Source organism: Salvia splendens, chromosome 2 (genome assembly GCF_004379255.2).
Source record: "Salvia splendens isolate huo1 chromosome 2, SspV2, whole genome shotgun sequence".
NCBI lineage: Eukaryota > Viridiplantae > Streptophyta > Magnoliopsida > Lamiales > Lamiaceae > Salvia > Salvia splendens.
Window position 1 is genome coordinate 33,471,893 of NC_056033.1, and position 14,897 is coordinate 33,486,789.

At 37.6% G+C, this 14,897-nt stretch overlaps 1 protein-coding gene and 1 pseudogene across 4 annotated transcripts; both read right to left on the bottom strand.

The window, feature by feature from the left end:
* Window positions 1-2,056: 2,056 nt before the first annotated feature.
* LOC121792305 lies at window positions 2,057-5,042 on the bottom strand. 4 transcript variants are annotated; one of them, XM_042190195.1, is made up of 3 exons: window positions 4,927-5,042; window positions 3,606-4,377; window positions 2,057-2,378 (listed from the first exon to the last, which is right to left on the bottom strand). In XM_042190195.1, exons 2-3 carry the CDS (start codon window positions 4,147-4,149, stop codon window positions 2,356-2,358), a joined length of 567 nt encoding a protein of 188 aa, XP_042046129.1. In that variant the 5' UTR covers window positions 4,150-4,377; window positions 4,927-5,042; the 3' UTR covers window positions 2,057-2,355. The 4 variants fall into 4 exon arrangements, with proteins under 4 accessions (XP_042046129.1, XP_042046128.1, XP_042046131.1 ...); XM_042190194.1 differs by having other exon boundaries at window positions 4,876-5,018; XM_042190197.1 differs by having other exon boundaries at window positions 3,606-4,372; window positions 4,927-5,017.
* Window positions 5,043-6,383: 1,341 nt separating this feature from the next.
* LOC121778728 lies at window positions 6,384-6,897 on the bottom strand (annotated as a pseudogene).
* Window positions 6,898-14,897: the final 8,000 nt, after the last annotated feature.

Sequence of the window (14,897 nt, forward strand, 5' to 3'; positions counted from 1 at the left end):
CGGTGCTTTTTACGTTGAATTATAATTCCGGCCTGTTTTATGATTCAATCTTGTCTTTTAGCCAATGTCTCTTTAACTTGGTTAAAAGGTGGAAACATAGATAAAGAGTTTGAGATTTGTATCGTGTTCAGCATATGAATCTTGGATAAGTTGATTTACATGTCGTTACAATATTTGTTGGACATTTACTATGCGTCTGTAGGAATGTTTAATTGATTTTGTAAATGAATCATGTACGTTGGAACGTAGAAGTTGGATTAGAGCTTACTATGCGTCTGTAGGAGTGATAATCCGACGAGTACGAATTTGATCTTAGTGTTCAGCAAGGTTAAATTCAAGCATCTACGAACATGTTCAGTGTGAGTAGAATGAACGAGTTTATTACAACTTTCATTAGATTAATCTTTAATCCTAGGGTTAATTGGTCCGTTAAGTTAATTCACATATGGAGCATATTAGGAGCGACGTTTTCAATCTCTTGAGTTTCTCCATTTTCGTACTTTAGTTTGTAAATTTATTTTATTAATCTTGTCAATTCTCGTTAAATAACCTACGCCTCCCTGTGGTTCGACACTCGAAGTACTACAATCGACTCTGTACTCTTGCAGATAGATTGTAATATTAGAGCTAATTAATTAAACTTGTGTGTTCTAAATCCATTAATATAAAAGCTCAAAATTTACACATCACATGCGCCAAGTGAATGCTCATATTCGACTCCAAAAGGATTTAATTGAAGAGTTGTGGGCGCGGAGAACTGCACGTCGTTAGATTTTTTTTAATTAATGTATTTTTTTTAAATTTAAATATTATTATTGAATTTTCCCGTATCTGTGTCGTAAATTTAATTCCGTATTTTGTTTATTGTGGCTAGCCTATTGCTAGCCTATTGTTTGTCCTGATGATGTGGCAGGGGGAGTTTTTAGTGCTGATAATGTGGCAGAAGGAGTTTATGGCTAGCCTATGACAGGCCTATGACCTGTCGAGAACCATTAGAGATGTTGTCTTATCATCGCATATAATCTCTCAAAAGTAAAATATAAGAATAAAATCATTCTCCTACTAGAATATACATATCGAATACTACTAGTTAATAAAACTTTTAATATCCGTCTGTTTATTCTTTTTAATTTGGGAAGAGACACTTATCATAGCCAATGCAGCTTCGTACTACTATAGCTTTTAAATTAAAACAAATTACTCCTTTTTGATATATACGGATATATGGTAGACTGGTAGTGGTACTTTTAGATATACTAATTCTCAATTGAAGAAATTGTCTAACTTGCAGACTTAAATAAATCAGCATAAATTGGGGAAGAGATGATGATGTCAGACTGCTATAACTTTGGACCTAGCTGTCTGATTATGACTAATCCCGTGTAATTAGCCTGGAATGTGACAGCACTAATTTTTCCTAATGCAATTTGGCTTCCTTTCCAATCAAAGGAAATCATATTTCTATTTTTTCCCCCTTGTTCCTCCTTATATAACATTCGTACTCCCTATTAGCTGTTATTATTGTTACTATATTATTACTAGTAGTATTATTAAAGTATATAATGGACCAAACCAAAAGCAAGACGAGAAAAGTAGAGCACATATAAGACTATTATTCATTAAAGCTGCAAACTTTAACTAATTTTTTATTGAGTAACTTTCTTTGATAACTGCGAACTACTCTGCGAATGTGATATCTCAAAGTTTGCTTACTTTTTCAGCAGACCAGTATTCAATCAACTAAATTCTAGGGATAAGATCCTATCCCTAATTACAAGTAAATGTCATAAACCAAATCACTAAGTGAGAGTCTTTAATTTATGTGTTTTCTCTGCATACACGACAAAACACTTGTATAACTATACCTAAAAACTACAGGTTAATAAAGAAGACAAACTCATTCTCGCTCCAAATATTTCAATTACATGGAGTATATAATTTGATAACAAGAAACTTACAACTAAAGACAATTTTTTAAATGAACTATGTCGGTCACAAATCATATACTACTCCATAAACAAAATAAAAGACTAGAATGAACTCAAAAACACATGAATGATAGAGAAGGTAGACATATGTGAAGAGTCAGTCCATCAGTAAGTGTTAGGAGGAAGATCCCAATTTGTACAATGATGAATATTGGCGCACCTGAAAATCCCGAAGACTCACAAAAGTCCTAAAACAAAAATATTATGTGATGGACATACAACAAAGATCTCTAGATTGTGCTGACTTCAACTAAGAGAATGAGAGAAGGAATGAAAAGACAAAAAAAATAAATAAAAAGTTAGCTCTGTGGAGGCACCACCACACCGGTCTCTAATGCCACCCTCATTACTCTCTGAACTTTTTATGTTATGGCATAACTACGCTGCAGCCTGCAATAGTTGAAGAGAGCACTTTAGACTATATCAATCATCAAACTCATTGAGTGGTAAATTCCATTTACTTTGAGAATCTTGTTCAAGAAAGATCAGTACACAAAATGCATTTGATACTACTAAGTAAGAAGCAGAGACATGCTCACTAGAACCTTTACATTACCTAATATTCTTGAGACACTATTCGATGGCTTAAATCACATATGATATTTTCAACATGTTACTGTAATCAAATCTACCTGGAGAATTCCTAGGTTGAACAAGAAAAATACCTAAGTATTGGTGAGATATCACTAATTGGAGTCACACTGGTGAACCCAAAAATCTGAAGATTCAACAACTAAGATCATGATATGCCATGACCCATTATATAACTATTAGAACATAAAGAAGAAATTATAAGATATGTTCCAATGAGTACACTATTCTCTCTTCATTTCCAGTACCATGTTCCACTTTATCATATTCTTCTCTAATCTACGAACCCTCTTTCAAATGACAAAGGTAAATTTGATAGCTGGCAATGAAGTCTTACTGATAGCTTAGACCTTGTCACACAATTACCTACAACACTTTTGGGTAAACATGAGTGGCAACGTGCAATATGATTTCTAATGGTATAGAAAGCAAGAGCAGCTTGAAGTGATAAGAGTAAATGAAAACTGCAGCTATTGTGACCTCAGAACAAGTTTTCACAAATCAAATTGAAAAAAGGAAGAGCATGGCCTTTTTGTGTGTGATTGTGTGTTTGTGTCATATTAGAGGCACTAAAGCATCTATTCTGAAAGGGATGTCAAACAAATTCTTCCAAGCAATAACCTTATCGAATGGAACATACAGTGTCCTAATATTACGCAAGAAGTGGAATAAGCATCTTAGATTTGAAGCATAAGTTCACTTTATCAAATATGCGGTTCTGAGGTTACTAATACAGTACTCTTGATCCCAGAGTTAAACTAGACATCAACCAGAATTGGATTAGATATTAGCCAGAATCTACTTTAGAATATACCCAGATACTATGTAAATATAGCTTTGGTCTATTATATTTTCAATACCCAAAAAACTTGAATAGCTTATCGGCCATGACCAGCCTTGAAGCTACTTAGAGTTAGAGAGACATTGAATCCAGGAATGAAAATCGTTAGACTAATGCACAACACAAGAAAATATACTGAGTATTGCAAGCACTAGATGCTTTAAGAATTATGAACATGATTTTACCTTCAACGATGATAACCAGTAAAAAGGCCACAGTCACCAAGCATGCAAGAACATTAGTTTTCAATGATGATGCCTTCTCCTTTTTTACTTTTCTCATAGTCCTACTTCTTTCCATCGTTCTACGTTTCAACTTGAGCTCAGTAATTTCCTTCAACAACTTCAAGTCAGAAGCATCCAATAAAGGACCCCTAGGAGGACGAGGAGGCTTTGATGGCTTAGTAGAATTCTTCTGCTTCTTAGGCTTTTCATCATCTCCCTTCTTAAGCCCCACCTGTGCATATCTCCCCAACTGTTCCTTGTTCATGGCATGAATTTCATCAGAACTTGTTATTTTGTCATATTGTGAACACGAACAGTCTTCGTCACTTGTACATTCACTTAGTATCTCAGAACTGATTAACCCACTCCTGACCCTACCCAACAGCCTGTTTGAATTCGTATAACCACAGCCCAAATTTCTGCTCACATCATCTTCACTTGTTGTTCCTCCACTCTCCAAGTCAATGTCTAAATCTAAATCACTCCCACTGGAAACCTGACTCATGCTCCAAAACCTCTTTATGAAGTTAATGGGCTAAAACAGCTAGTATACAGAATTATACTCAACTGTCCCAAAGGTTGTACCTTTCACAATATATCTAATTTTAAGCTAAGGAGCTGCTAAAGCTAGTAGTTAAAGCTTCATCAATAGCAACAACTCATAGCTTCACTGACAATCATTCATATATTTCCTTCAAATCCACAATGCTGTCTTTGCACTTTGCGTCCTGAACTGAATAGCACGAAACAGATTAAAATAGTTCGTACAAAGGAATCCATATCAGAAAATCATGTCACTCCAAAACTGCAATCCTTTAACAAAGAACTAACATATGTACACGCAATTAAGCAGCTTGGAACCAAGAAATCTATGATGATTTGCAAACAAAAAAGCATTTTCACACTACTCTTGTTGTCTATTTCATTATCTACACTGGAACAACAAATAAATTCAACACTGTACTTTCGAAGAGGATAACCCAGTAAACCTGTCTTTCATCAGTTAGAAGGGACTCGGAAACGCTTTCCCACATTTCCTCAAAAATAAATCGTGGACAACAGCAGGAGCAACACAAAAAAAGGGACATAGAGAGGATGGGGGCGAGATTAATAGGGCATCCCAAACATGAGCAGCAGAAAGTGAGCATAATTTTTAGCACAGAGAGATAAAGGCATACAAGGAGATGCATTGAAGGTAGCGAAAAAACAACGGGAAACAAGATTAACATACCATTGAATGTAACAGAAACATAGTGAAGAAGAATTGTGAAGGAAGATTTACCCAAAAGCTTCGAGTGTTGGGGATTTGATTTGGTCAAAGACCTTCCTTTACTGGTACTCCATTCAAGGAGAAATTTGTATTGAATCGAATTGACTTCAATACTTGATCCACTTTTTCTTTTCAATAAAAACGGAGTACTAACTAAATTTATTTTTTACTTAATGGAGAAATAAATACGGTTATTGATATTGTTGTGACCGAATAGAGCAATTGTGTAATCAAGATAAATAGAAGCGTACAGAGACATAGAATTTACGTGGTTCACCAATTGGCTACATCCACGGACAAGAAAGGAACATCCACGAGCAGGAAACGAGAACAGATTGTATTCAGATTGTGGCTACAGATTATTTCCAGATTACATAATTATGTGTCATACTCTCATATAAATAGACACACATGAGATCATATCCCAATTTGAAAATATAATCTTATCCCAATTAAAAAACATGATTCATAACATATATTATTTGACGTTTTTTTCCATTTAACTACAATTATAGATGAAGACTAAAGAGGAAAAGAAAAACAAAAACTGCATATAGCAATTAATAAATCCACAGTAAAAAAATCGGACATCGTGTGCACATGGGAAATAGTAGGCGAGGACAAAAGAGTGACATATCCATAATTTTACTATCCATTATGCAGGATGATTGAATGTTGATATTCTTATTTAAATACAAGTGTCCTAAGATAATGCTGCTGACTCAGCATGAAAGTAAAATCTAAGGCAATTTAAAATTGAGAAATTATATGCCTAGTGAGCATTAATACACGTTTGACGTTATTTTTTTGAATTATTCAGTTATTTAAAATTATATAAAATAAATATATCAAACTTTAACTTCTATAAAAAATTTAAATAAAAAATACTAATATTTTTTTAATATAATAAAATCAAACTAAATGATAAAACAAAACAAATAGAGTTAAACAATAGTGTGCTTCCATAAGGTGTTAGAGATAGAAAAACATATTTCAGGATGAATGGCTACTTGTAGTATAAGATAAACTTCAAACTCTATGAAAAGAAGTAATTTTATTATACTATTGTGTTTGTTTATTCATTTGAGATATTTTACCACCATTTAATGTCTAAAGCAAATGAGTAAATCTTTTGTATTGTAGATTCAAAATAGTGGACATATTTATCACGATAGATACTAGTCGGTATCTTGTAGAAATAAAATCAAATTTCACAATGTAGATAGGTTTGGATACTAACGGTGCAGTGAAAAATTTCCTTACCTAAGGAAACTAACGACCTTGGTCAGTGAATACGTGGAACAACAACATCATTCATTTGAGTAATTGTATCTTGTATTTCATAACGATCATTTAGTGAGCAACATAACTAATCAATAACACACATATTCCGAACTCCAGCAGTCCAGCTCTTATTTAGGCTGGTAATATTTTAAAATGGAAATGCATATGATAATACTCATCAATAATTAAACCTCGAAAGTGAGCTTAAGGCCAATCTTGTAAGAAGCAAAAGCATCAATGCAAGCATACTCAACTTGAGCTTCACTGAGCACTCTAGCCTCCCAATTACTCATGCACACATGCTTGGGCTTCAACATGTTGAGCCCACACAATCCCTTGGCAAGATCCTTCAGCCCGGGCCAGCGGGCTTTAGATGCGGCCCGAATGTCCTTGCTCTTGAGGCAATCCAGTTCCTCAACTTCTTCACATCGTCTTCGACCTCGATCCCGACGAATGTGAAATTAGGGGTGAGGAGAAAGTCGTTGATTGATTGGGGGATCTGGTCCATGTAGAAGAGCTGCATGATGAGGCATTTGTCGTTGATGCACAGCTGGAGTGTGGCGGACTTGTTGCTCATGTAGCTGACGTGATGGGGCCGCCACTCCAGTCGGAGGCGATGCTGGCCTTGTCGGTGACGGTGGTTCCGGCGAAGGTGACATGGTATTTGGAGGTTCTAGGGTTCAACGAAATTGAAGACATTTCTGTTTTAATTTAGTGATACTTTGCCGTTGCATTACTATCCTATTTATAATGACTGAATTAATGGTTCATATGTTAATATACTATACACTAATCACAAATGCATGTGTAGTTAGGACTTAGGAGTATACTGCAAAAGATAAAGGGTTTGTTGTGTTAAGAGACATTTAATCTTCTTTACTGGACTTAATTTGATGCATAAATTAACTGACGAATGAAGAAGATGAAACGAAGTCGGGATCGATGCAATTAATATATGGAGTAAAAACCGCTTTGTAGTAATTGATTAATTACTATGCTCATCTAACGGACTTTAATTTTTTTAAATAGATTTTCTGCTCATATATAATTAAACTGTTTTATGACTATATTTTATACTTATAGACTATATAGTATTATAGTCCATCAAATCTTTCAACTAAAAACAATGCTCGATTTAACTGGTGCGTGGCCAATCTTTTTGTGTAAACTTCACTAATAATAATAATAATAGAAGAAGAAGTTGATGATGACGACGTGGATGATTTTTTATTTTTATATTTTTCCGGTGCTCTCAACTAGGAGAAAATAACCAAAGAAATATTACTCAATTAACAATCAAAATACTATCTCAAATTATGATTAGACGTTAAATTGGAAGATCATATATAGATTAGCTAGGTCAGCTGGCTGACTACTTCACTTTGTCGCTGATTTTTCTATAGATTCGAGACACCAATGCCAGAACAGTACATGAATTTAAACTCAAATACCCGTAAAACCAATATGTCAAAATGCGAACTGGTATGGACATCAACTAAGCTATTAATTATAGTTAAAACGGTTGAACCAGTTAAATTGATAAAGTAAAAATAAATCTAACTAAGTATATCATAATTAAGCCAAATATATACTACTATAAATTAGTGGTTAAAAAAATAAGTGGTAGAAAATTAATTATTTCATGTTCATTATTTACACACTAATGGTAGTAAATTGTAACAACATTTAAAAGATAGACCAAATGCGTACTCCTATTATCGTAACAATCAGTGGCGGATCCAGAAACCTTAGATGGAAGGGGTGAAATAAAATTTATCTGAAGCTAACAGAGGGGGCGACAAAAGAAAAATCATGTCGGGATCCATGGTAGCGGATCACCGGGGAGGGGCGGTCGCCCCCTCATGTCCCCTGAATCTGTCACCGGTGTCCGGTAACAATTAAAAATGCACATTATATTTTTAGCACTATATACATTTTACTTGAGCCATTAAACCTTTACAAGTACTTCATTAAACAACTATATGCAAATTCAAAAACACACTAAATATTATTTTTTCGGCATCATACACATTGAATTAAGTTAATATAATTATTTCAGTTACAAAAAGTAATTCACTCACAACACTTATTTTTTACCTTTTGCACTTTAGCATATTAGCAATGGACAAAAGGATTATAAAGATGCATGCATAGTTAATTAATTGTCTTCTCTTTTGTCTGCTAATTATAAATACATATTTTTATTCATTGTGATTTACAAATAACTAACTAATTATATGTAAGTTTCGAAATTTGTTTTTCGTAAATGTGTATAAAATTCCCATTTTATATAAGTATTGATTTGGGAAAAGCCGACTAATTGAGTAATGATTATGGAAGAACTACTATCATATGCTATTTTCTCTTTTCTTTTTACCTTACAAAGAGTTTGATAAAAATCGCTGACATTAGCGAATAGTTCCATTAGTTATAACGGAAACCGTGCAGTATTATTGCTTTTGAAAAATTCGACACCAGAAAAAGAGGAGCGAAAAAATGTGAGAAAATCTTCCAACAGTTACACGATTGCGCAGAAATTATGCATGTTACGATAAGGTTGTCAACTCCCTACCACCATAAACCAAAACTCACTCCCTCCCCTTCCCTGATCAACACCACCACCATCCATGGCCTTGAGACCAGTTCCAACCCCCTTTTCAGTATGCAATTCAAGAGCACACTTCACAAATCTGTGTTTCATCAACTCCAAATCCAGATTTCTCGAAAATCAGTTGCTCAAAAAGGAAAAATCTTCGAACTTATGCGGGAGGAGAACGATTGGAAGAACGGTGAAGGCGTGCGTGAGATTGGAAGAGAGAAACCCCCAGCAGCGAATGGGGGAAAGTGTCGGCGGTGCTGTTTGACATGGACGGGGTGCTGTGTAACAGCGAGGAGCTCTCGAGGTTGGCGGCGGTCGATGTTTTCGCCGAGATGGGAGTTCAAGGGGTTTTTTCTTTTATTGTTCTAGAATAGAGATATCATTCCATGTTTGTACTGGACTTTTTTTTTTGTTCCGGGTTTGGGAGAGACGCATGACCCTCATGCGTCTCCTTTTAATGAGACGCGTGACAATTATGCGTCTTTCATAAAGACGCATGAGGGTCATGCGTCTCTTTTTTTTTCGTTTTTTTAACGACGCATGAGGGTCATGCGTCTTAGGGAGAGACGCATCTCCCTCATGCGTCTTTTTTTTAAAAAAAAATTAATAGACGACGCACATGCGTCTTAGGGAGAGACGCATGAGGCTTATGCGTCTCTAACTTGCTTAAATCAGCTAGAATAGGCAGAATACGCGAGAGAAAGAGAGCAAGACAAAACTTGGCGATTTCCTTGGCGATTCCCTTCACATTTCGGTAAGTTTCCTTCAATCTTTCAACATTGCTCCCTTATTTGTTGTTTATTTGCATATTATTGGGGTTTTTGATAAATTTATTTTAAACTTACTAAATTAGGGTTTATTGAAAAAAATTGTCTTTAATTGTTGTTGGTTTGTATATATATTTTTGCAGAAATCATGCAAGTATTCGTGAATTTATATTGGGGTGGTAGAATATATCAACTTCCTCAAGTGGGCATTTGTTATGATCCTCCGCGTGTGAGAGCTTCTATCGTATTGAATTCATGTGTTTCATTATCTGAATTAGTTGCAATGCTATGTGATAAGATAAGAATAGATTCAAACCAACACTTCATCGAAATATCTTGGAGGCATTGTTTCTTGGGTACCGGTACGAGTTATGTATGTACTGGGGTTGACAGTGATGAAAGTGTGTTTTTTATGTTCAATGCGGCTCTAAATTCTACTCGGCATATTGAATTATTTGTTGAGTATTCGTCTGTTGGAAATGCCTTCATCACACCAATTGTTGATCATGGTGTTGGATCATCTACGAGGTTTGAACCTATGAGCATTGATTGCGGTATGAATGAGCAAACAGATGTTGCAGATGCTGCTGATGTTGGATTGAATATTCAAGAGAATGTACAAGAGCATGCTGATGTTCATGTTGTACGAGGAGACCTTGATGATCAAGAATTGTCGTCATCATCGTCTGATGATATTTTAAGTGATGATTCCGGTGCTGACTCTAGTGATGAGGAGGTAGTGTATAAACCCGTCGTGCAAGGTGAACAACCACTTCCAGAATACGTTCACACTGGGTTGAAATATTTTCGCAGACTGCCGAGTGGTCCTTCTATGGCACCTGAAGTTGGTAATGAACGCAGTACCATGTACTGGGATGAAGAACACCCATATCGGATTAATGCGGGAACAAAATTTGATAGCAAGCTGCATGTGAAGACTGCTATTACTATGTGGAGTCTGAGGCAACACCGGAAATTTAGGGTGGTTGAGAGCAAATTAAGAAGGTGGCATGCCGTGTGCAAATATCCAGCAAGGAGGACAGAAGATGGGACAGCTATTATCAGCGAGACCGACGCTGAAAAAGCGAACGAGGCAGAACAAGGAGGATTCCTAATCAAATGGATGTCCGCGAGGAAGATGAACCGAGAGCTCCCCGCAAGTGCAGGAATTACGGCTTAGAGGGGCATGACGGTAGAAATTGCACTGTCGGACTGTTATGTAGGATCCTCCCCCCGAAGAAAATGGTGACGTCTGCAGTTCATGTATTTTTTCTTCACAAGTTTTGATTTTGTGTAGGAGCTGGGGACGAAGAGAAATTAGCATGAGAAGAAATGTGTTAGTTATGATGAATTGTAATTTCATCTATCTGTCACAAATGTGTTATGATGAATTGTAATTTCTTATAGAATTGTGTTGATGAATTGTTCCTTGAAATTGTATTTTGTGCTTTGTTCCCAAATTCTGCCTATTCTGCCTCATTTAGCAAGTTAGAGACGCAAGAGCCTCATGCGTCTCTCCCTACGACGCATGATCCTCACGCGTCTTTCCCTACGACGCATGATCCTCATGCGTCGTCCGTAAAATTTTAAAAAAATAAAAGACGCATGATCCTCATGCGTCTTTACCTAAGACGCATGATGATCATGCGTCTATTAAAACTCACCCGGTCGGGTGTGTTTTTTGGCCTACTAATGCCACCCGCCCGGGTGACAAATTTAACGAAGACGGAGTCCAGAGACATTTCACCCGACCGGGTGAGTTTTGCACCAATAAATCACCCGGCCGGGTGAAAATCCTCCCTCTCTTTTTCGGGCAAATTCTGATTCTATCTCATTTAGCAAGTTAGAGACGCATGATCCTCATGCGTCTCTCCCTACGACGCATGATCCTCATGCGTCGTCCGTAAAATTATAAAAAAATAAAAGACACATGATCCTCATGCGTCTTTACCTAAGACGCATGATGATCATGCGTCTATTAAAACTCACCCGGTTGGGTGTGTTTTTTTGGCCTACTAATGCCACCCGCCCGGGTGACAAATTTAACGAAGGCGGAGTCCAGAGACATTTCACCCGACCGGGTGAGTTTTGCACCAATAAATCACCCGGCCGGGTGACAATTTTAAAGCATAATGCGTCCATCTTTGCTACTTGTACTTTGAATGAAATTATCCCCCAAGGTGCATCTTTTGTGATAGTTTAAATTTCTTATTTTGATGTCTCTTTAGCTTGAAATTATATGGACCGAAGTAGTATTGAATTATCATTTGTATTCGTTCATATTATCATCTGCCTTGAAAAAAGTTCACTACTTGAATATGGGCGACAAAAGTTCTCTAAATTAAAAGCTACTTATACGACGACGGAGTGTATTTAGACGGTTCAATCCCCTTATTCTTCCTCGTTGACAGTCTCTTGTACACTTTACTCATGAGCTTCCCAACACCGCCGCGTGATGAACCCTCCGCAGCTGGTCGAGGTTGGACATGGATGCTCTGATCAACGTCTTCTTCCTCATTTTCCTCCTCTATGTTGTCATTTTCTTCTTCTCCTTCATCAGCATCCTCTTCTTCAGCTTGTACAGGAGGCACGATCTGATAATTCTGGAAGAATGAATCGACCGACGCTCAGGCCCCACTCCACCCACTCCATTGCGGCACGTCTTGGCTTTGTGAATATGGGCGACGATTCCAATCGGGCTCAGGCTGGCTTGGAGAATACAGGGGACGGTCCCACTGTGACTGAGACTCATGCGCCGGGTATGAATACCACTGTGGTGGGTCATGATCTTGATTCTGCGGCTCTGGTGCTACATAATCGGGATGCGGCTGCGACATCCTAAACTGCTTTGTGTAGCCGTGTCCCCCAGTCCGAACACCAGGCACTCCACGACGCCGTGGAACTACTTCTGGTTGGTAAGGCATGACCACATCCTGATGTTGAGAAGTGGGGTACTCCATTACATCAACGTTGTTCGTAGATTCGAGGACATTCCTAACAATTTCTCGAATTTGGCGTACTCGGGGGTCCATTTCGTCTTCCGTAGTTAAATGGAAAACCTGCTGAAAACCCTCAACCTAGACAAAAAATGATACAAATATCAATACGAAACAATCTATATCACATGAAAGCATATAGTTTAATATAACAAACTTACAAATAGTCTCATCGAAGCAGCCGACTCATTCATCCCAGCAGTGGCCCGTGCCCCAGGCTGAGTCATGTACGTCACGGTAATCCTGTTATACCACGTCATATACCCCGGGTTCATGGGAATATTCATGGACATCGGTGCGGCGTATTCGGCAGCTTGGAACCTTTCGTACCTCATGTCCCACTCCTCAATGTAGAACTGATGCGTGTTTGCCCAGTTGTTGCCCTTCTTACCACGCCGATCATTTTTGCCCAAATGATCGGCGTTCCTTAGCATCCTGTCTACATACTGAGGTATATCCTGATACCGATTGAACTATCGGCGCACTCGTCCAGGCTCATGGGCCTCGACATATGCCCAACATACCAAGTAGGTTTCGCACAAAGAGCATCCATTCACATAATTGCAGTAGTCAAGCAGTATGCAATTTGCGTATGGCGTCCGGATAAACTACAAAACAGCAATGCAAATGCCAAATTATTTCCATAATAAGTTCATAAATGAAGTTCAAAGAGTAATAATATTCACCTGGCCAGGTCTAATCAGAGATATTTGGTCACGGTAATGCTCAACCGAGTGTCTAGGAGCATTTTCTATCTGCGTTGTTCCTTTCCACCTATACATAAAATTGATGTAAGAAAATAACCCAATATGCATTAATAAATAAATATGTAGATATATACCTGGCGCCACATGGTGTATATGGCTCGTGCACAACTGGTCCTATGAACGCAGGCCTCAATGTGGGCATTCTTTCCCACGCCCATAGCTGCAGAAGGATCATAGGCCCGCCCAACTCTTTTCTCTTATCCATGGAAGCCTCGCACAGATAATGATAAAGGTAGGCCAATGCCGCACTTTCCCAACTAATATTCTTCACCTCTTCCGGATCCCCAAGCCCATTCAACCACATAAATGGCACCTTACACCCCGTGGTGTCCGGTAGAATGAGACCTCCTAATAAAATTAGGGCATGGATACGTGCCATTTGGATGTATACGTACGTAGGTAGGTCATCACCCAGAGTCATCCTTGTCTGGTTGATCAACGCGGTCATCAGCAAACCGCCTTGCTTTGTCTCTGTGAAAGTATCTGGTATCCATCCCAGCAGATCGCGGCACTTGCTGGTCCAATCTGGAAAGTTGTCATGATAGTCACGCCCTGTGAAAACGTGACCCTCCGCCCTCAAGCCCCAAATTACTTGCACATCTTCCAAGGTGATCGTCGCCTCACCGATCGGTAGATGGAAAGTGTGCGTCTCCGGCCTCCAACGCTCGATCAACGTCGTGATCAGCTCATTGTCGACCTTCATGGGCCTCCCACAATCGATCACGCTTTTGAAGCCAAAGACGTCAAGCCAATATCTAACATTCTCATGAATTTCAACGTCCCAAGTCTTACTTTCTGTCCTTCGGACTTTAAATACTTGTGTTGTGCCCTCTTTCATGAGTTTATTTGAAATGTGATTTTTCTGCATATTTAGCACGGACGGGTCTTTGGGTCCATATAATAATTGTTCGCTAGAACTTGAAGTCTCCATCTAATCTAAGTACATATTCACAAAATAACAATTACAAACTCACAATGGCAATACAAATAACATATACATTCAAATTCATCGTCAAAATAACAAAACATCATAAACCAAATGATTCAGTCCAATTCAACACAATTCATGATTTATAATGTCTAATTTATATATAACTACTAAATTAGAATGTTAAATTAAAAGATACATTTCAACCCATACTCTATTCTCCAATTACAACCAAAATCACAACACAAAGTATTTAAAACATATCATAAACTACACAATAGCATGAATTTAACCAATAATATCCATTACCATTAACAAAACAACAAAACATCGGCTAAAAATTAAGCAATTTGTTGTAAACCCTAATTTACAAAAATGAGAGAAATCTAAACAAAATATGCACATTAACAATAAATAAGGGAGGAATGTTGAAAGATTGAAGGAAACTTACCGGAATACAAGGGAAATCGTCGGATTCGCAGGAATTGCCAATGAAAAATCGCCTAAATCGCCAAGGGAAACTCTCTTTCTGTCGCTGCGAATGAGGCTACTGCCTCTGACTCGTCTGATTTAATTCGAATTAGAGACGCATAAGCCTCATGCGTCTCTCCCTAAGACGCATGACTCTCATGCGTCGTCTAT

Coding starts and splice junctions, on each gene's coding strand:
- LOC121792305 (XM_042190195.1), bottom strand. CDS start 4,149: ATGAGTCAGGTTTCCAGTGGGAGTGATTTAGATTTAGACATTGACTTG. Junction 2,379..3,605: donor ACTGGTTATCATCGTTGAAG/GTAAAATCATGT, acceptor CAACTATTGCAG/GCTGCAGCGTAGTTATGCCA.